General features: G+C 61.5%; 2 protein-coding genes across 4 annotated transcripts in view; one reads left to right on the top strand and one right to left on the bottom strand.

Annotated features, from left to right (window-relative positions):
• ZNF710 (zinc finger protein 710) overlaps positions 1-5,608 on the bottom strand; it is a 34,986-nt gene extending 29,378 nt beyond the window's left edge. The window contains exon 1 of one of the 3 annotated variants that reach the window (XM_075100880.1): positions 5,526-5,608. Coding sequence is in view for 2 of the 3 variants with exons in the window: in XM_075100879.1 (XP_074956980.1) it covers positions 5,250-5,374 (125 nt within the window). In the remaining variant the exon portion in view is untranslated. Of the gene's footprint in view, positions 1-5,249; positions 5,418-5,525 lie in introns of those variants that run through there. The other 2 variants (XM_075100879.1, XM_075100878.1) reach the window with 2 other exon arrangements.
• Positions 5,609-9,857: 4,249 nt separating this feature from the next.
• Positions 9,858-17,902, top strand: AP3S2 (adaptor related protein complex 3 subunit sigma 2). Its single transcript, XM_075100870.1, has 6 exons — positions 9,858-10,337; positions 10,637-10,728; positions 10,844-10,955; positions 12,531-12,602; positions 16,265-16,372; positions 16,985-17,902. The coding sequence occupies exons 1-6, from the start codon at positions 10,269-10,271 to the stop codon at positions 17,111-17,113; spliced, it is 582 nt and encodes a 193-aa protein (XP_074956971.1). The 5' UTR covers positions 9,858-10,268; the 3' UTR covers positions 17,114-17,902.
• Positions 17,903-19,360: the final 1,458 nt, after the last annotated feature.

The raw sequence follows: 19,360 nt of genomic DNA, 5'->3' as shown, positions 1-19,360 counted from the left end.
GCAGAAATACGGTTTCACATACACAAGACGTGGAAGTAAAACAATGAACACATCCATGTGCTGCTTCCTAGTTAAAACACATTCTTCCCCAAACTGACATGCTGAGATAAAGCCTTTAAAGGACTGACTGATATTTCCTTCTTAGTCAAAACCTCTTTGTGTCTGTCATTCGCAGGCTGCACTGGAGATACTCATGGTTTTGCATGCAAGAGGGAAGCGCGCTGCTTGTCAGGGCACGGGCCCGCAGAATGTGCTGAAGAGCAAGGGGAAACAGATGAAGAATAGAGTTTTGATTTTAACTAAATTCACTCCTTTCAATCACTCTGTGTCACAGCATCCATTTAAAACACGCTTGCGCTGGAAGTTGCTTTTCTCACTGCAGTACTGAAGCCTCCAACCCCAGTGCCCGGCTGGGTACAGCTCCACCAGGCACCGTGGCAGCGCCCGCACCACCGAGACCCCCGGCCCGTGGGCGCTTCCGAGGTGCAGACGCACGTGTGCGTGCACACCTGCAGCAGCAGCGACTGTGGCACAGTGCCATTTTTAGGCCATTTTCGGGCCAGAGCTGTGCTGTGTGTTCGGCATCAATAACCCGCTCCTTTCCAGCCCCCTGCTATGAGGGTGGGTTTGGGTGCTGCCCCCACCTTCCCCCTCCAGCCCCAGGCAGGCACCCCCAGCCCTCCTCACCCCTCTGCCTGCCCACTCCAGCCTTGGCTGGGGGGTCCTCAACCCACCGGGGCCACCTCCAAATGCCGAAAGCCCAGCCTCGTGCCAGCGCCCACAGCTCCTCTTCGGCAGCTCCGACCTTAGGCAGGGCTCCTGGTCGGGCAGCGCACACCGGACCTGCTCGGGTCGTTGCTCGTGCTCCGCCATCCGCCCGCCTGCAACTGCTGCCGTACCAGAGCCAGAGGGACTCCTGGTATTAAATGTTCGCCAAAATTTGTCTTCTTGCATGTCTGACCCTGCCAGCGTTTTTCACAGCTCCTGTGTTACACCCTCAGTACATCACAAGGATTTTCATTACCATGACCCTGAACTGCCGCCACCTCCAGGCTGGGTTTGTCAGACCCTTCCCCGTCACTCACACTGTGACCACCTCTGCACCACCCTCCGCCTGAAAACTTTGTGGTATTGCCAGGGGCATGGTCCCTCCTGCGTTATTTAGGGAACGGCATCCCACCCGTCAGCACTTCCAGTTGTAGCTGCGCCCCAAAGCTCTTCACCTGAGCTGCCGGCAGCAATGCCCAGGTCTGATTCGTGGTTGATTCATTTAATTTTTAACTTTGGAAAGTGAAGAACATATATTCCTCCCTTGTAGGTTACTACTTAGCTACCCACACGAAATGTCGCCGACACCACGCTCCACACCACGCTGCCCTTTCCCTCCTCAGAGCCACGCCTGGAAAGCAAGTACCACTTTTGGGGGTGCAATGGGATTTCACTACTTTCCCGCTCGGCCCTTCCCACGCCAGCCGTGCGTTGCTGAGCTGCCCAAGGCCACACGCTTCTGCTCCTCGCCGCCCCGCACTGCGCAGGCAGCCGGCCGCCCCTCGCCGAGCCGCTCCCCACCGGCCGCTGCTCCAGGAGCTCCTCAAGCCCTTGGCAGCCCAAGCAAGCAATGGCCCGATCCTCCTTCATCCGCTACCGCACCAAGAAATCGCACAGATCCTGCGCGTTGAGGGAGACCGCGCTCCGTGTCGGCCGGACCCTGCCAGCCTGGGACTCCCCCGGTGACCTGGGAGCAGGTCCGAACATCCACCGGCCCCTCCAACTTGCCACCCGCGAGCACGAGGCCCCTGGCTCCCGATCCCCCATCTCACTCCCACAGACTTGCACAAACCCAGCGTAACTGGGGAGGACTTTGTCCATTTCAAATGAAAAAGGAAGCATTATCCTTCTTTTAAATCTGTTTGTACAAATTTGATGCCCCTCGAGCCTCCTGGACAAACCCCAGGGCTGCAGGATGTACCTTGTTCTAATTTAGCATCCTGCCCCTGCATGGCCTCGGGTGCTCCCCCACCACCAAATTATCTCTTTTTTATCTCAGGAACAAGCCCTATGAAGTTTCACAGGAACTTTATACAAGTTTTCCTTGCCCTACACAAAAGAGCAACCCAGACACTGCCTGCCCCCTCGGTTTCTCTGCTGTGAAATTAGAGGTGGCCTGAGAAGGAAGAAAGGAAGGAAGGAAGGAAGGGTGGGAGATGAGGCTTTTCTTCCCACTTGAGCATGTTCACAGCGACCCAAGAGACCTGGCATCTGAAAAACAAGAAGCCTTCCCCCTCCTCGGTCACTTCTCCTTTACTAAAAAACCTGTGATACTTTGCAGAGAACATTGTACAAATGTCCAGAGAAACAGGAGGATGGTGATAGCACAGGGGCACCGTGGGAGCTACGGGCTTTACAAAGAGATCTTTAGGCAGGATGCTTACACGTTGTTTCGATTTGTTTTCGTTAGAAATACTTTACTGCCACTCAAATGACGGGCAGACAGTTGAGAGTAAAGACCACCATTAGGAAAATGTAAAATTATGTTTCCCCCACTCCTTAATTTAAAGTTTGGGGAAGAAACTGCATTACGTGCTCACCCTCTCAGCGGGAGAGGACCCCGCTCCCCCATCAAAATCAGGGCAAAGAAGAGTGGCAGCCTCCCAGTTTTTCCAGTACAGAACCCCCCACCCCAGCTCGCTCCAGCAAGAGCACCATTCCCGACTGACTTCAGGCATCTCACCCCACTGTGCCACGCTTCTGATGGAAATTGGTTTTTTAGGGAAAGCTGTGTCTGGAGACAGGCGGGCTGAGCTGGGTCCAGCTCCCAACACAAATGCCACTGCGACGTGCTGCGAGGACCGGCGGAGGAAGAGCTGTGCACAGGGCTGGAGGAGGAAAATGTGGGACAGAGGGACAAAGGGAAAACACTCATCACCAGATCACAGTCCTCTGTCCCCAAGGTCAAGCCCTGTGGGAAGGGCCAGGGACCTCAGCAGGGACCGTGACTCATCCGAAGGCTCCTGGCCGCAGGCGGGCACAAAGGACGGGACCGCGGCGTTCCCGGCACATCTCGGCCACCCAGCAACGCTCTGCCAGTCCAACCTGCGCCGTCTCCACAGCAAACACGCCCCGAGCAGGTATCTGGGACATCTCATGCACTGCCCTCCGTGCTGGCATACCCACGCCCAGGTCGGGCAGGCTCTGCAGGCGGAGGACAGCAGTTGTCTCCCTGCCTGCCAGCGCTCGCCGTTTCACATGAGACGTAGTGGGTCCAGGGAAACCAAAACCCGCGGTGGGCAGTGACGGGAAGGGAGAGCAACGGCAACAAAACCGGCAGGAACCCCCCAGTTCCCAGCCCGTTGGGGACGGCACTCGCAGCTCTCCCCTCGCCACTGCCCTGGTACACCCGCAGACGTGACCTGCTCAGCTGGTATTAACGAGACTGTGCTCAAGCAGACGCTGAATTGGAGCCTACTTCTCAACAAAGAATAAATGTAAAATAAATGTAAGGAGTGTAGGCATCACTCTCACTCACAGGCTTTTATGCTGGCACGTTCTTTGCCGTACAAACCCACTGTTTTGCCTATTCCTTAACATTTCCAGCTGTACAGTAGAACAGGATGACGTTGGCGCTCATCCCTCTCTACGCTGTCTCCAAAACCAGTTTATAAATGAAAAACCTCTTTTTTGCCTTGTGGTCCAATAAAACCCACTAAAACCACTTTCTCAGTGATTAAACCGACCCCTGCCAATGTCGAAGGGAACAGGAGGAGACACGCTACGTGGGCACCTGGAAGATGCTCCCACTCCCTCCACCGCAGGTATCCACGCCTGATCCTCCGAGTCACCTCCCAAGTTTAGGTTGGGAACGTTTCTCGGTGTGTAGCAGAGCTCAAGTTACTGTGATCTGATTTACCATTTTATAGGGATATAATGTGCTTGCTGTTCAAAGAGGGCATTAATGGAAGCCTACTCGCAGAAGAGGAGCCCAGCCCTGCCGGGTCGTTAACTGGGCTCTGCCAGTGGTGGCTGATGGCTCCCACGGGTGGGGAAGCTGTCACCCAGGGGTGGGAGCTGGGGGGATCGCTCACAGCCCTGCCATCCTGCTGCTGAAACGGTGTTGCCTGCCACAGCTGCGGCTGCCCAGCCAGCAGCCAGGAGCCGGTTACCCCAGGGGTCCGAAGGGGATGCTGAGACCAGTGGCCCCACTGTGACTTCTCAGGACCTGCCTGTGAAAGCCGTGGGTCTGGGGTCTCCCTCCAACCCGCGACGCATTTGTACAAAGGCTGTGGCCGGCCCGGCCGACCCGCACGTATCAGACTGAAACCACGTTTGCCGGAGCCACTGAGTATATGGCTTCTTGAGGCTGGTTGAAATCAGCGACGCGAGAAGCCACCGAGCCGGGGCCGGGAGCGTGGCGTGGAGCGCGGGAGCCTGGCGGAGTCCGCGGCGCTGCCAGGTCCGGAGCCGGCGGGAGGTCAGGCTTGGGGATGCTGCCTTCCACTCCCATCACTCCCCCTCCTCTGCCCACACCGGCTGCTTACAAAGAAAGGACTAATGATTGACTAATTAATTAATTATAACTAATTTAACCACGCATCCTGTTGACTAGCCAGGAGCTATCAGAGGGCTGCACAAACAGGGAGTCCCGACGAGCCGCTGTCCCTAGCAGGGAAGCGGAGGACAAAGCAGCCCCCCGCCCGAGACCGTCCCGGGGAGCCATCGGGGTGTCCCGGCACGGGGAAATCTCGGGGTGCCTCCGTCAGGGAAGGCGCGAGCGGGACCTGCCCGGTGCGGAACGGGCCAGCCTGGGCCCCGCGGGGTCACCCGCCCGCCTCATTGCAGCCCCCCCGCCGCGTACGCTCCCTCTCTTGCTGTGGGGACACACGGCGGGGGGCACGCCCGGGCCAGCCGCCGCCGGGCCGGCCCCCAGCACCTGCAAACTGTCCCCAAACTTTGGGCGCGGCCGGCGTGGGGGACCCCCTCGGCTTTCGCCCCCCCCGGTGCCGGTGCCGGCCCCCAGAAGCGCCGTGAACCTGCCGCCCCCCCCGCCCCCCGCCCCTCGAGGGGCAGCCGCTGCCCCTCGCCACGGGGCGAGGATGCACCGGGACGGGGCACCCCGGGGTGCTGCTCGGCGACCGCCCCGACCCCCGACCCGCCCTCTCCCCCTCCTGGCACCCCCCCCCCCGGCGTTACCTGCGGGGGCTCCCCCTCCCCGCCGCTCCCCGGAGCCCCCCCTCCCCTCCCCGTAACTTTACCGGCCCCGCGACCGCGGAGAAAGTTTTGCGAGAGGCGACGGGGAAACTTGTCGTGGGTGGGGGGGCGGCGGACCCACGTGCGGAGCGGGCACCCGCGCGTCCCCCCCCGTCCCTCCCGCCGCCATCGCTCCCGTCTCCGTCGCGGGGGGAAGGTGGAAGTGAAAGAGAAGGCGGCGACACACCGGCGGCGGCGGCGGGGGCCCGGCGGTGCCGGCGGAGGGACGCGGGGGGTGGCCGGTGCCCGGGGGGGGGCTCTCGGCGGCGGCGGGGACTCACCGTGCGCTCCCGCGGCGGCTCCGCGGGGCGGCGGCGGCTCCGGGCCCGGCGCTGGGTGCGCAGGAAGGAAGAAGGAGGGAATGAGGCAGGGCTGACGTGAAGGGATGCAAAACAGCTCCTCCTAACTCGGCCGCCGGCGGCCGCCCTTTATCTCCCCGCCGTGCCCCCGCGTCCCCGTGTCCCCCCCCACCAAGTTTCCCGAGCACCGCGACCCCCCCTCCCCCCCCAGCCCGCTCGTCCCCCGGAGCCGGGTCCGCCCTCGGTACCGGTTGCGGGGAACAAAGCTGCGGGGCGCGGCTCGTTTGATGGTAACGGGGATGGGGGCGTCCGATGGGGTCCCCCCACGCCGTGCGGGGCCGGTGCGACAGCTCCTCCGTGGTGGCCGCCTGGGACCCCCGACCCCGGCGGGTTATTTTATCCTGGGGATGAGTCTCGCTTAGTTTTGGGGGGGCTTAGCACCCCGTGGAGGGGTGCTCGCGGGGGGGGCTGTCGGGACGGGGGGTGGGACCCTGTTTCCCCAGCTGGCTGTTGCCATCGCCCCCCTCCACAGTGGTGGTGGGTGAATGGGAAAGGTCATCCGCGCCCCAGAGACCTCGGAGGGGGTGTGTTGTACCAGCCGATGGCGAGACCCCAAAAAAGAAAGGGATGAGCAGAATTTGGGATGATCCAGGAATCTGAGGGTCTTGGGGAGAAGGGACAGTGATGGGGAGGCCGCGGGTGGCAGTGGAAGGAGAAGCCGAAGTCTGCCACGGTGGGGAGGTGGGATGGGGCCACGGCGACAGGAGGTGGCAGGTGCCTGACGGCAGGGACACGGGCCCGGGGCGGCACGGGGAGGGGAGCAGTTGGTGACTGTGATGCATCCTACAGCCGTGGACGGGGGACAGGAGCTTGGGCTCCCATCGCGAGGAGCATGAGGGTCTCCTCATCTACTCCACGAAAGCAGCCAGGATTTGGCTGGTGCATCGGGAGACGCAGATTCTCATCTCCATGGAAGCAGGTGGAGCTGGACAGACTAATCACAGCAAAGAGTTTGTCTAAAAACGCAGTCCTTTGTCTGGCAGACGCACTTCTCCTTTTGAGTGGGGTTTTTTTTGTATTCTCGGGTGAAAATTGACCTTGCCAACCCCTTTACGCTGTCAGTGCCTGTGCTTACGGCTTCCTACGGCCTCGGTGCCTGTTGGTGGGTTGGCCAAGCAACCCCTGGCGCGTTCCCGCCGCTGTCCGGCCGGCTCGGGCCCGCGCGCCTCCAGACACCAGACTCGGCTGATGCGAGCGTTCACCTAAACTGACGTTTCTCTCCTCGCGTCTGCAGTACTGCCTCGCCCCCCGAGCTTTGCGGAGGGCTGAGTTTGCCTGCGCAAATGCTTGCAAACGTTAACAGGTCGGAACCGCAGCCCAAGGAGATTCGCTCCCCTAAATCCTGGCGGAGGCCCTGGCGCAGGCCGGGCAGGACGGGACCGGGGGCGGCAGAGGTGGGAGCAGCCCACCGCCAATGCGCCCACAGGGGAGCTGCCTGTGGCCGCCTCAGCCAATCAGGGCAAGGAGACACGAGGCTGCAGCCTCCTCAACCAATCAGGGTGAGGAGATAGGAGGCTGCAGCTGCCTCAGCCAATCAGGGTGAGGAGACACGAGGCTGTGGCTGCCTCAGCCAATCAGCATGCTGGGACAGAAGCACCCACAGCCTCTTGCAGCTGAGGATCACCAGGCATCTGAGGAGGTCTCAGCCAATCAGAGGTGGTAGAGGTGAATCTCAGCCAATGGGTGAGCCCCTGAGTGGAGGCCCAGCCAATGGGTGTCCCCCAGCAGAGGCTGGAGCCTCCCCTGTTCCCGGAGGCCATCCCAGTGGGACATGCCCGGCGGGCACTGTGGCTGGGCTCTGCTTGTGGCCGTGCCAGCCTGGGACCCAGGCTGCGTGGGGCAGCACTGGGGGTCTCTGTCCCTGGGGCGGGGCACCCTGGGCACCCCTTCATGTAATGCAGGCTTTGGCCCCAGCGAGAGGGGTCTGCACTGGGCGGGTGGGCTCTGTGACTGGGACAGACGGAACTACAAGATCTCCTTGTTGCCGTCTAAGCCAATCTCTTGGTTTCTCGGCCTGCAGCAGCAGACCGTTATAACCTTTCCTCTCAGCCAACTTTTGTGGACACCTGAAGCACCTCCCCTCTCCTTTCCTCACGGGCCAAGTTCTTGGGGCTTCTTCTCATTCTTCTCACTCCCTCCCAGATTCCCCCTAATTACCCCCTAATTGCAGCGTGGGGTCCCAAACCAGGGTCCCCCCTCCCCGTGCTCAGCAGGCCAGTGACCACCGCGCTTGGGGTGTGAGGTTGTGCCTGCCTCCTGCAGCAGTGCCCACGGTTGCTCCCAGGGACAGGGATGGTGGTCCTTCGCAGCCCTGCTGCACAGTGGCCGCTCGCCCCTTTGCACCTCCCACAGAGCAGCTCCCCACACTCGTCTCTGCTGAATCCCAGCTTGTAAGGTTTGGGTGACATCTTTAACCTGTCAGGACGGTTTTGAGCCCAGAGCTCGTCCTGCCCAGCACTTTGGGCCCCTCCCACCATGATGCCGCACACCATTTTGGTGACCCTGTGCTCTGCTCCAGGTCCTCAGGGGAACGTGGGCTCCACCAGGGCAGCCCCGGTGGAAGTGCCCTCCCCTGGCACGGCCGCTACCCATCGGTGCCCTGTCGCCTGCTGCCTCTGGGGCTCAGCTAGCCATCGCCTGGTGCTCCCGTGTGGGGCACAGTTCGATAGTTTGCTGACGGGGGCCTCACGTCGAGGTGTGTGGAGAGCCTCGGTGGGATCAAGGTGGCATTTATCCCTCCCCTGTCAGAGGAAGGGCTCCTGCTGTGTCGGTGTCATCCTCACAGACCACTTGTTATCACTGCACTGTGCCCCGGGGTGTGCGTGGTGATGGGCTGGTGCCGTGTTCGGCATCGCCCCTGGAGTGGGCGCCTGCACAGGACGGCAGCACTGCTGGGGAGACGATTCCCCTCCGTCTTCTAAAAATGGGCACTGGGATCACCCTTCTCCAAGCCTGGTGCCCCTAGACGACCTTTCCCTGGCTCTCCTCCACATTGCCCCGCTCTCCCCCTCCCTTTGTTAATGTTCTTACCTCCTGCTCACAACCAAGCTTTTCATACGACAGCTGGAGCAAAGTGGGTTTCTCTGTATCCTTGATTATTTTACTCCCTTTCCCTGTTAAGTTACGGGTCTTCATTTTCCCCTTCCTTCCAGTACTTCTGTCCAGCACATTGAATCCTTTCCCCTTGCCCTTGATGTCCATTGCTGCTCCCAACTCAGTCGCACCATAGTCCTTATATGGTACCCCACCTGGCCGTGCGATTTCTTTACATTAATCTGTGGTCATACGCCCTTTGCTGCTTGCTTTTTGATTTCCTGGTCCTTAAAAAACACCTGGCACAACTGCAGTTGTATGTCATTCCTTCACCCTTTCCTCTTCAAAATATCTCTTAAGCAGATCAGGTTATTTAGAGATCTAAGAACTGTCGGTCTGCGGGTGGTGCCTGGGCAGCGGTAGCGTTCCGGGGGGGCTCCTGGGCTCTCTGGGTGAGACCCCCTGCACCGCTGCGGCTGATCACCTGGAAGGAACTCCTCCGCGCTGTGGTTTGAGGGCAGCCCGAGGCTGGCAGCCCTGTAAATAACACTTGTGCCCTGAGCAACCCCGACGGCTCGGCCCAGCTGAACAATGAAGCCGCAGCGGGAGGTCTTCCCAGGGAGAGGAGAGCCCAGAGGAGCCGCCGCGGCCCCCCCACAGCCCCCTGGGCAATGAGCGGACCACCCTGAGCACCACGGCTGGCGGGGCTGGCCTGGTCCTGGGGGGCTTCGGGGGGAGCCGTTGGGCTGCGGTGAGGGCACGAAACAGCGGGCAGCTGAGTGTCCTCCTGTAAAGCCTGGCGGGGCCTGTCCTGGCCCAGCTGCCCCCACACGTTGGGCCTGGGGGGGGGTCTCCCCTCTGGGCAGCTCCTGCTTGGGATGGAGCAGGGGTTGGCAGGGCAGCAGGCAGCAGGACAGAGGGACAGCAGGACAGCTGGAGAGAGGGATAGCAGGACAGCAGGCAGTGGGGCTGAGCCCCTGGGAGAGGCAGGCAGAGCTGTGGGCTGGCCTTGCTGGGTGCTGGGGGCAGCAGCCCCGCCAGGGACAGGCCGGGGTCTGCTCCTGCCGCCCGCCCCGCCGCCGGGCCCCGCCGGGTGACCTCTGACCCCGCCACCAGCCCCGCGGCAGGCAGGGGCGCTGGCGCTTTAAGAGAGGGCGTGGTCTGCCGCCGAGCTCCGCCCCCCACGCGCCCTCCGGCTCTCTCTGCCGCGGCGTGGCACCGCGCGGCTCCCGTCGCTGTGGGGCTGGTGCGCCCCCTGGCGGCGCGGGAGGGCAGCGGGGCCGGGGCCGGGACAGCCCGGTTCGAGACCGGCCCGTGCCCCGCCGCACTGCGGGCCCCGCGGAACGGCTGCCCCCTCCCCGCTCTGCCCCGGTGGCTGCCTCTGTCCCGGGAGGGCCGGGGCAGGCCTCGGTCCATCACTCCGGGCCCGGGGAGCCCCCGGCCTTGGCAGCGGGAGAGCGGCCACGCCCCCCGCCCGCCCGGGCATCGCCGGAGGGAGGCTCTGAGCGTGTCCCCCCCAAGCCCGGTCCACCGGTACCGGCCGCTCCCCGAGCCCCGTCGCTGCGCGTTGGGCGGCGGCCGGCCCCGGTTGTGCTGCCGGCCCGGCCTGGCCCGGCCCCTCCATCCGCCGGGATGATCAACGCCATCCTGGTGTTCAACAACCACGGGAAGCCGCGGCTCGTCCGCTTCTACCAGCACATGGTTAGGAGCCGGGGGGGCCCGGGGGGGGGGGGCGGGTGGCAGCGGGTACGTGAGCCCCCGGTGTGGGGTCGGGGGGCCCCGGTTGCAGGGGCTATGGCTGCGGGGTTGGGAGCCCTGCCCACCCTGGCCTGGGCCCTCGGGGTATCCCCACGGCTGGTGCCAGGGCTGGTGGGGCGCTGGGACCTGCCTGTGACCGGGAGCTGCCAGCCCACGGCATACCCCCCCGCCACGGGCGAGAGCAGGGGATGTGGGTCCCCCATGCCGTGGGCCCATGGGTGCCTGCCCTCGCCTCCTTGCAGGCAGAGGAGGTCCAGCAGCAGATTATCCGAGAGACTTTCCACCTGGTGCTGAAGCGGGATGACCACATCTGCAACTTCCTGGAGTGCAGCAGGTAACCCCCTGCCCCTCGGGCGAGGGGGGCCGTGCAGGGCTGTCCCCTCGGCCGGGGGAGCGCCTGGCCTGCATGTCCGCCCCCAAGCCCTTCATCTCTCCTCCTGTCTCTGCAGCCTGTTTGGCGGCTCGGACTACAAGCTGATCTACCGCCACTATGCCACGCTGTACTTTGTCTTCTGCGTGGACTCCTCGGAGAGCGAGCTGGGCATCCTGGACCTCATCCAGGTCGGTCTCCCTGCAGTCGGGTTGGCTGCCCAAGGGCAGCCGCTCTGCTCAGCCCCGGCTGGCTCCCCCAAAGCAAAGTCCTTGCTGGGCAGCCTGGCACCGACACCTTCGAGGTGCGCTTTGTGTCTGCGGCATCTCTGTGCCTGCCCTTCTGGAAGCAGCTGAGAAGCTGTTCAGGGGGCTGCAATGGGGGGGTTGCTGCACACGTTAGCTGATGCACAGCTCCTCTGCATGGAAGCAGCAGGCGAAGTGAATCTGAATGAATTTTTTAACAAAATAGAATAATTTAGGTTGGAAAAGACCCTTAAGATCATTGAGTCCAACTGTAAACCTAACACTGCCAAGTCAATAACTAAATTGTGTCCCTAAGCGCCACGTCTTTCAAATACCTCCAAGGATGGTGACTCAACCACTGCCCTGGGCAGCCTGTTCCAGTGCTTGATAACCCTTTCGGTGAAGAAATTTTTCCTAATATCCGATCTAAATCTCCCCTGGCACAACTTGAGGCTGTTTCCTCTCGTCCTATTGCTTGTTACCTGGGAGCAGAGACCAACCCCCCCCTCACTCCAGCCCCTCTCAGGCAGCTGCAGAGAGCGAGAAGGGCTCCCCTCAGCCCCCCCTTCTCCAGGCTAAACCCCCCCAGCTCCTTCAGCCGCCCCCCAGCACACTTGTGCTCCAGACCCTGCCCAGCTCCGCTGCCCTTCTCTGGTCACGCTCCAGCACCTCAAGGGCCTTCTTGACCTGAGGGGCCCAAAACTACAAGTACATTTTAAAAACTCTGTTCAAACATTGTGGACTTGTAAAGGGACCCTTGCTAAATCCAGCTAAAGGCATGCGCGAGAGTGTCGGCACAGGGGTTGGCAGGAGGCCGCCTGCCCTGTGGTCACATAGTTGCTGTAACCTGGCCCCTTTCAGGCTGTTCTGGTGAGCTGCAGCCCTGCCCCAGACACGGTGACCAGCCACTGTCCCAGCGCTGCAGCGGGTCAGGACATGGGCACCTGGGATTCCTCCCAGAACAGCCGAATCCTGTGTTTCGACACTGGCCCCTTGAGCTGGGCTTGGTCACATACCTGCGATGAGAGGTTCCAGGTGTGCAGGCAGCTGGAGGAGGAGCCCTCCACGCTGCCTGGGTTGGACACGCCATGCCCTCGCTCCGCAGCCCGCCCAGCAGGGCCCAGCTCTTGTCCCAGCTGTGGGCCTCTTGCCAAGACAAGCTCTCTCCTAGGCAGGTCTGGGCTTCTCGAACTGGTTTCTGTGGTGTAGCAAGGAGTGGCACCGGTGGCCATGTGGCAGTCCCCGGACCCCATGCTACCTCCGGCTGCTGCCACGGCACTGGGGGTCCCAGTCAGCTCCTGGGCTGCACCTGCCTGTGGTTGGTCTGGGAACAGGCACTTTCCTGCCATGGAAGGGAAATGAGGTTGTTGAGAGGGTTTTGTCCCCACTCAGGGTGAAACCATGGGGTGCAACAAGTTTCTGGTCGGGGCTGCAGCTTTTTGGTCTGCAGGTCTTGGGGCTGTGTGTGGGAAGCATCTTGTGGTGGTCTTCTGTACTGACCTTCCCTTCCTGCCACCTCAGGTGTTTGTGGAGACGCTGGACAAGTGCTTTGAGAATGTCTGTGAGCTGGACCTCATCTTCCACATGGACAAGGTGGGTTGTAGGCTCTGTGTGCTCCTTCGGGCCAGCGCCTGGCTGCCGCAGAGCCTGGCCCTCCCTAGAGCCTGTGCTCCTGTGGGCAGGAGCTGGCCCAGCCTGAGCTCTGGAGCCTCACAGGAGAGGCCGTTGGTACGTTAGGGGTCACTTTTTGGGGAGAGATCGAAATCCTGGGCAGGGAAGTTGTCAGCATGGGGTCTTCTTATGCTGCTCACACTGTGTCCTCCAAGAGATCCGAGCTGCTGGGCTCTGTGCTAAGCCCTCCATGGGTAAGCTGGCTTTTGGCTCCCAGTGCTCGTGCTGCGGTGGGGCCGTGCGCTCTGCCGCAGCCCAGCAGTGTGGGCTGGTGATTGCCACCCATGTCGAGTAACCGTGATGCCAAGTGACAGGGATCTGCGCTGAGGCTTCGCGCTTGGTCTCCTGCACGGGCTGGCACCGATGGAGCTGGGCAGGCCCTGGCGTTGTGCAGGGGCGTTTTGCCTCTTCCCCCTGTACTGTGGGACCCATTGGGAGCCTTGTTAACTAGAGCTGCAGGGAAAAAAAAATAAGGAACAATGGGAATGTTTGGAATACAAAGTGTTTGGTAAACTTTTCTTTGAGCCGCAGCCTTTAATGCTTCCTCTTTAGCTGGACGGTTTCTGGGTGGAAACCTATCCTCTTTGATCACCTCAGAGATGGGGCTGAAGATAGCTGGGACTATGCTTAGAGAGAGATTAAGCTGACATGTGCTAGACTTGGGAGTCTGTTGATAAAGGTTTTCTTGTGTTGTTGAAGACAAAGCGTGCCAATGAAAAAGAGGAGTGGAAACAAATCAATAAGGCTGTAAAATGTTCCCTTTCTGTTGGTGATTCCAATTTATGAACTCTGACAGAGGGATGGATTTAGCAGATCTTAGAAGGCAGTCTGGAACAACTCCATGTACTAGCACCTGGTGAAATAAGACTTTGATTCCATAATTTGCCTGGCTGTAAACTTTCGGAAATGATGCCGGGTTGATCATCTTGTCAGCAAAAGTGCTCTTATCAAAGCAAGCAAAAGGAGAGGAAGGAGGAAGTCAGGAGGAGGAGTACCTGTGGGAGAAGTGATGGCAGCCACCCACATCACCTCTGGCCACATCAGGGGGAGGATGCGCTCTCAGTTACTTGTTTTGTGGTGTGACCAAGACCCGGCAGCTTTACACTCAATCCGCAGCCCACAGGCAGAAGAGATTACCCTGTTGCTTGTCTGTTTTGCCAGCAGTAGTGGAGACTGCCATGCCTCTCAACTCCTGCCAAGCGAAGGGTTCGAAGGAGGCAGGACTCAGAAGGGTTTCTGATAGGGGGTGCCCTGGCCTCGGTCACCCTGAGGCTCTCTTACTGGCCAGGCTTGTTTACTTCCTATCCTGTGCTCCCGCTGCTTCCCAGCCTTGGCTTCAGTCCTTGGCCGCTATCGGTTGGTCCTCTCATCTCTCTTTCTATATTTGGCATGTATTTATTTCTCAGATGTGTTTGTGCTGAGTGCCCATGCTTCCAAGAGCCTGGTTACAGACGGGCGGCGTTATGGGTGCTGGGAATACGCAGGTGTGCTCTGCTGTCCCCCACGTCTTGCCCCCTGGATGCCTGGGCAAGGTTTTCTGCGGCTGCGACGCTGCCCCAGCGCTCCCACGGAGCCCTGCCTTCGGGGCTTCAGTTTGTCAGGAGCTATGCAGGACACAGCGCTTCCCTCTGCTCTGGCAGATGGATTGCAGAGTTTGTGAGTTCCCGACTAGAAGAGGAGAAATGAGGCCAATGTCAACAGAAAAGCGCTGATTTGTCGAGCAGAGACTTTGGCTGTGAACATCCCCAACCCAGCAGGCTCTGGTTTGGATTTGGGCAGCCTTGTCTGGGTCCTGTGATTTTTCTGTTATTGCCTTAAGATACACCTTACACTCTGCATGCAGCACAGGCTCCATGGAATGAGAGCTGCTGCGGGTTTCGCGTCCCTGCTCTTGCAGCAGGCAGCTGGATGGGGCTGTTGGGTCCGTGGTTCTCAGGCACCAGTGACACCAGGGCTTCTAGGCTGTCAGCTTTAGAAGCAGCAACCTCGGAGCTGCAGGGATCCCGCTTTTGCAAGGGGAGGCTGGAGCCACAAAGCCGTGGGGAGGGCAGAGGAGGCTGTTGCCCAGCCCCTGGTTATGTTTTCTACCTTGGAGGAGAACGTGAGTTTTGCTAAGCAGCTGCGAGGTTCCAGGGAGGACATGGTTTGTTCAGGAAGTGCTGTGTTTTCGTTTGGAAAACAAAGCTTGCTTGGGATTTTGCCGTGTTGGTTTTGGTCCAACTTGGGCTGAAGCCAGATCTTGAAGGAGCAACGTTTCCTGCAGCCCAGATGCTCTCCTGTTGCGGGGAGCTGCTAGCACCGTCCGGTGCGGTGGTTGCCAGGGCTGGGCTGAGCTGATGCTGTGCTGCGGGACAGCGGCTCCTGTGCTGCGGGTGTCCCTGGAAGGTGGTGTATAGCCCATGGCTCGCCCTGTGCAGCGCTGATCCCGCACACCTTGCTGCTCCTGGTGCTGTCGGAGCAGGGTGGGACCCGTGGGGAGCCCTGCGGGGCTTCAGGGTTACCATCTGCACAAAGCTGGGTTTCCCCCTTCTAGCAAGTTCTCTAGCTTGCTTTAGTTTTCAAGGCGTTGCCCTGGCAGTATTTGTCACGCAGCGTTCGTGCATGGAACCTGCCCTTGTGAAGCCATAAAACAATATAATGACTTAACCATCTTTCAATAATAGCCTATTTCATCTAAGTAACCATAAATTCATTATCTGTGCTGAGTGATTGTTGGGAGCTGCTGAGTTAGCAAGGAATGCTGGGCTGTGTGGGGCTCCGAAGGTGCGTCGCAGCTGCCTGGCAGGGCCCAGCTGCTGCCCACGATGGGCCCTTTCTCCTGCCGTGGCTGCAGGGTATCGCTGGCTCTCCCTGGCAGGGGCTGGCCAGAGGCAGCAGCTCACTGCCTTGAGACTGCTCTGTTTCATCCCTGGACCCAGGTGGATTCTGGGGAAGGGAGCGGACTCTCTTAGCAGTTTTATGCTTTTTCTATGTGTGTGTCATGGTCCTATCTTTCCTAAGAGAAAGCAAAGTTGGGCTCTGGGCTGGCTTTCTGAGTAGAAGGAGCTGGTCCTGGGAAGAAGTGTCCTGCCTGGTGGCTCCGGGAGGCCCTGGGGTCCCTGCTGCTCTGTGGGTTCCTCTCCTGCACGCTACCTCAGCCGTGAGCTGTTCCTGGCTGTGACCTGGGTCCTGGCCCAGGGAGGGATTGAACTTCAGATGAGGTGTCGGAGATGGTGCAGCCAGGGTGTGCCAGCGGGCTGGGTCGGAGCTGGCCTCTCTGGGGGCTGCCCTGTGCCTGGTGGTCCGGTGGGCAACGTTTGCTCTGGCCTCTGTGGTAGGTATCCTCTAGAGCAGAGGTACAAGCAGTAAAAGGGGGTGCCGGACCCTCCCTGTGCTGAGGACCACGGCCACCTTCTTGCTCTCGGGCAGCTGGCTGCTGAGGCTGTGTGGGCCGAGGGGAGGACGAGGCTGGATTTGTGGCTGTCGGGGAAATGCCAGCCTCCGATGCATTTCCACACCAGCCTGCAGGCACTGTGGCCGCTGCTGCTCCTGCACGGTCTGTGAGCTGGACTGGGTTTGCAGCCTTCCTTTCCCTTCCCTTGCAGGTTCACCACATCTTGCAGGAGGTGGTGATAGGTGGCATGGTGCTGGAGACCAACATGAACGAGATCGTGGCGCAGGTGGAGGCCCAGAGCAAGCTGGAGAAGGCGGAGGTGAGTGGCGATGCTGCTCTGCCCTGCGGGAGGCTGGTGTTCTCCAGGCTGCGAGGGGGGGCAGCCTGTGGGGTCTGGACCTGGCGCATATGGGGAATCCCCAGGATCCCCAGTCTCTGCCTGCCTGAGTTTTCGGGGAGAGGGCTGGGGGCATCCCTCCCCAGCTGTGCTCCGTGCTGTTCAGGAGCACAGGGAGCAGCCCGAGCATGGAAATAGCTGTTCCCATCGCAAAGTACATCAATCTGAGGGAGTTAAAAGTTTATTGCCCCTGTTTTCTCTGTCATTGTAAAGGTGCAGCTGTGCTCGGGTCACAGGGAAGCACCGCGCTGCCCCTGCTGCTCCCGATCCTGTGCTATTAATAGCACCAGGTCGGTCAGCGGGCTGGGAGGCGGGTGCGGGGGCTGCTCCCCATCTGCGCCTGTGCTGAGCCGTGCGTGGGGGGGATGTGGCCAGGCCCTGGGGCTCAGGGGAGACAGGGCAGCGTGAGGCAGGGCTCAGTTTGGGGATGCTCCTGCGGCAAAGCATGGGGCTGAGCCAGGAGCAGCTTGGAGCCCCTCGAAGGGGGGCTGCAGGGGCGAGGGGCCGGTGGTCACTGGTCCCTCCCGCCGGCAGGGAGGCCTCTCAGCTGCTCCTTCCCGCGCGGTCTCGGCTGTGAAGAACATCAACCTGCCAGAGATCCCTCGCAACATCAACATCGGAGACATCAACATCAAAGTGCCCAGCCTGTCGCAGTTCATGTGAGCATCCCGCGGCGGGGAGGGCTGCCCGCGCACGCGGCCCGTGGCCTGGCCCGGCTGGGGAGAGGAGCTGCGCTCCGCTGGGTTCCCCCTGCCCCTTCTGGGTCTCTGCCCGTGCGGCACACGGTGGGCCCGGTGTGCTGCCGGCGCGCCTGGGCTGGCTGGCAGAGGGTAGGGAGCAGTGATGGGGCTCAGTGAGAACGCGGTGGTGCTGTCCACCTGTAACCGCCTTGGACCTGGGCTTCGTTCTGCTCTCTGGTCTTCCAACAACAAGGGTGGCCTTTCTTCCCCTTCCTCCTCCCTCCCTGTGGATGCACAGCCCCTCTCCTCGCTGTGAGGAGAAGAGCTGCGTCCTGCCTCTCCCAGCACTTCTTGGGATTCTGGGTTGTAAAAATGCACCTGTAGCTGATGGCTCCTGGAGGAGCTGTAGGTTGTCGTCTCCTCCACCCTCCCTGGACTGGGCTGTCCCCTGCCCGACATCCCCCTGCCCGCCCTGGTTCTGCTCGCTGGGTCTGGCACCCCAGCCTGGGATTGGTACCAGCCCAGTCGGGGTTGCTCGGCGGAGCTGCTGCGAGCTCTGGAGCTGGGTCCGGTGTGGCTGGTACCTGCCGGACCGGGAGACACCGGCAGCGAGAGGGAAGGGAGCTGCCTGCTGCCTCTGCCTGGGCTGGGCAAGCCTGTGTGGAAAGCCACGGCCGGGAAGAGCAGCTGGCCTGCAGGGTCGGGACCTGGCCAGACTGGGGCCTCCTGGAGCATGTCCTTGTGTCCTAATAAACCACCGAGTGAATCTGCATCTGCGTCTGCTGTGGGTGCTGCTGGCCTGGCCCTGGGGGAGCACCAGGAGGGGGTTGGGGGGCTGGGGACCTCTGTGCTGCTCTCGGGGGGTGGCTGTGGCCCTGGGGGGCTCTCAGCTCTTGGCTGGTGCCTGGGATGCTGCATGATGGTGGGAAGTGGGGCCCTGGACCCTCCGCGGGGGAGGGCTGGGTTGCTGCAGCGTGAGCTCTGGGGCAGGATCTCTGGCTGCTCTTGGAGCAGGCAGGGGGGACTGTGATGGCCTCCATGGTGGGGCCATTGGAAGGCAGGGTCTCCAGCCTGCAACCTGCCAGTGCTTGCTGCCCTCCTGCCAGCTTTCCTGCCTTCTCTCTGCTGCAGAGCATCCCTGGTCCGCTCTCGGAGCAGCTGTGAGCCCCATACAGCTCGGCAGGGCGTGTGGAGGCTGTGGGGCTGGGGCTAGTGCCTGCCTGAGGCCTTGGGGGAGCAGGGCTGGTCCTGGGGCTCTGGGTGAGCATGGCTGCGGGGGACAGGCCAGGCAGTGAGCTCCCTGAGCAGCAGGGCTCCTCAAGCCGGGTGCCCTGCGCCCCTGGCTCTGCCACAGCTCCATCTGGCCACCAGCCTCGGGGCTGGCTCAGGGCCCCTTCTTCCTCTTCCCCTCTGGAGCCAGCTGCACTCCTTGGGCTCTGCCTCCACTTCCCCTGGCAGGGAAACTGGGACTCTCCCTGGAAGGAATTTTCCTGCCGTCTCCCCTCCCTGTAGCTTAACCCTTCCCCAGCTGGCCATGAGCCACTGCCAGCGGCTAGCGGAGGTCAAGGAGCTGGGCGACCTGCTTCTTCCTCTTCTCCGCCAGCGTTCCTCCTTACCATTCCATGATTCCTGTCTGTCGGCCGCCGGAGCAGCGCGGTGGAGGGAGCAGGTGAGCAGGGCTCCGGCCTGTGTCCTGGGGCTGCGACATGCTGTCCAGCAGGCGCTGGGACAGTTGGAGGGGAAAACTCCAGCTTGCCCCACGGTGAGGAGCTTGGTGGGGAGCCTGCGTCCCGCTCTGCTCCAGGAACATGGGGGTGCCTGGGTGGGTCGGGCTGGGGCAGGTGGCCCCAGCTGTAATGGGACATGCGTGTGTCCAGCCATGCACTGTGGTACGTCAGTCCCTGGTGCAGGATGCGTCCAGCCATGTGCAGTTCCTCTGCAGTGAGGAGATGTTTGTGCACAGACACCTCCGGTAGCAGATTTGGCCTCACTGCCCCTCCCCACACGCTGCCAGAGCCTTGGCCCCGGCGGTCTGCAGGAGGCTGAGGACCGAGGACCACGCTGGGGCAGGGTGAGTCCCGCTGCTGCTGGCTGTTCCCTTTCCCCTTGCCCTTGCGGAAGAGGGCAGAGACGGTGGGGTGGTTCATCCCAGGATGAGCCAGGCCAAACCCTTGGACCCCCATTTCCCCACCCAGGAGAGCTGCAGCCCTGACCCCGGCAGCCACGGGGT

The sequence above is a fragment of the Phalacrocorax aristotelis genome, chromosome 7 (genome assembly GCF_949628215.1).
Source record: "Phalacrocorax aristotelis chromosome 7, bGulAri2.1, whole genome shotgun sequence".
In the NCBI taxonomy this organism is placed as follows: domain Eukaryota; kingdom Metazoa; phylum Chordata; class Aves; order Suliformes; family Phalacrocoracidae; genus Phalacrocorax; species Phalacrocorax aristotelis.
The sequence above is the reverse complement of the archived record's forward strand: the minus strand, read 5'-3'. Positions and strand labels throughout refer to the sequence as shown.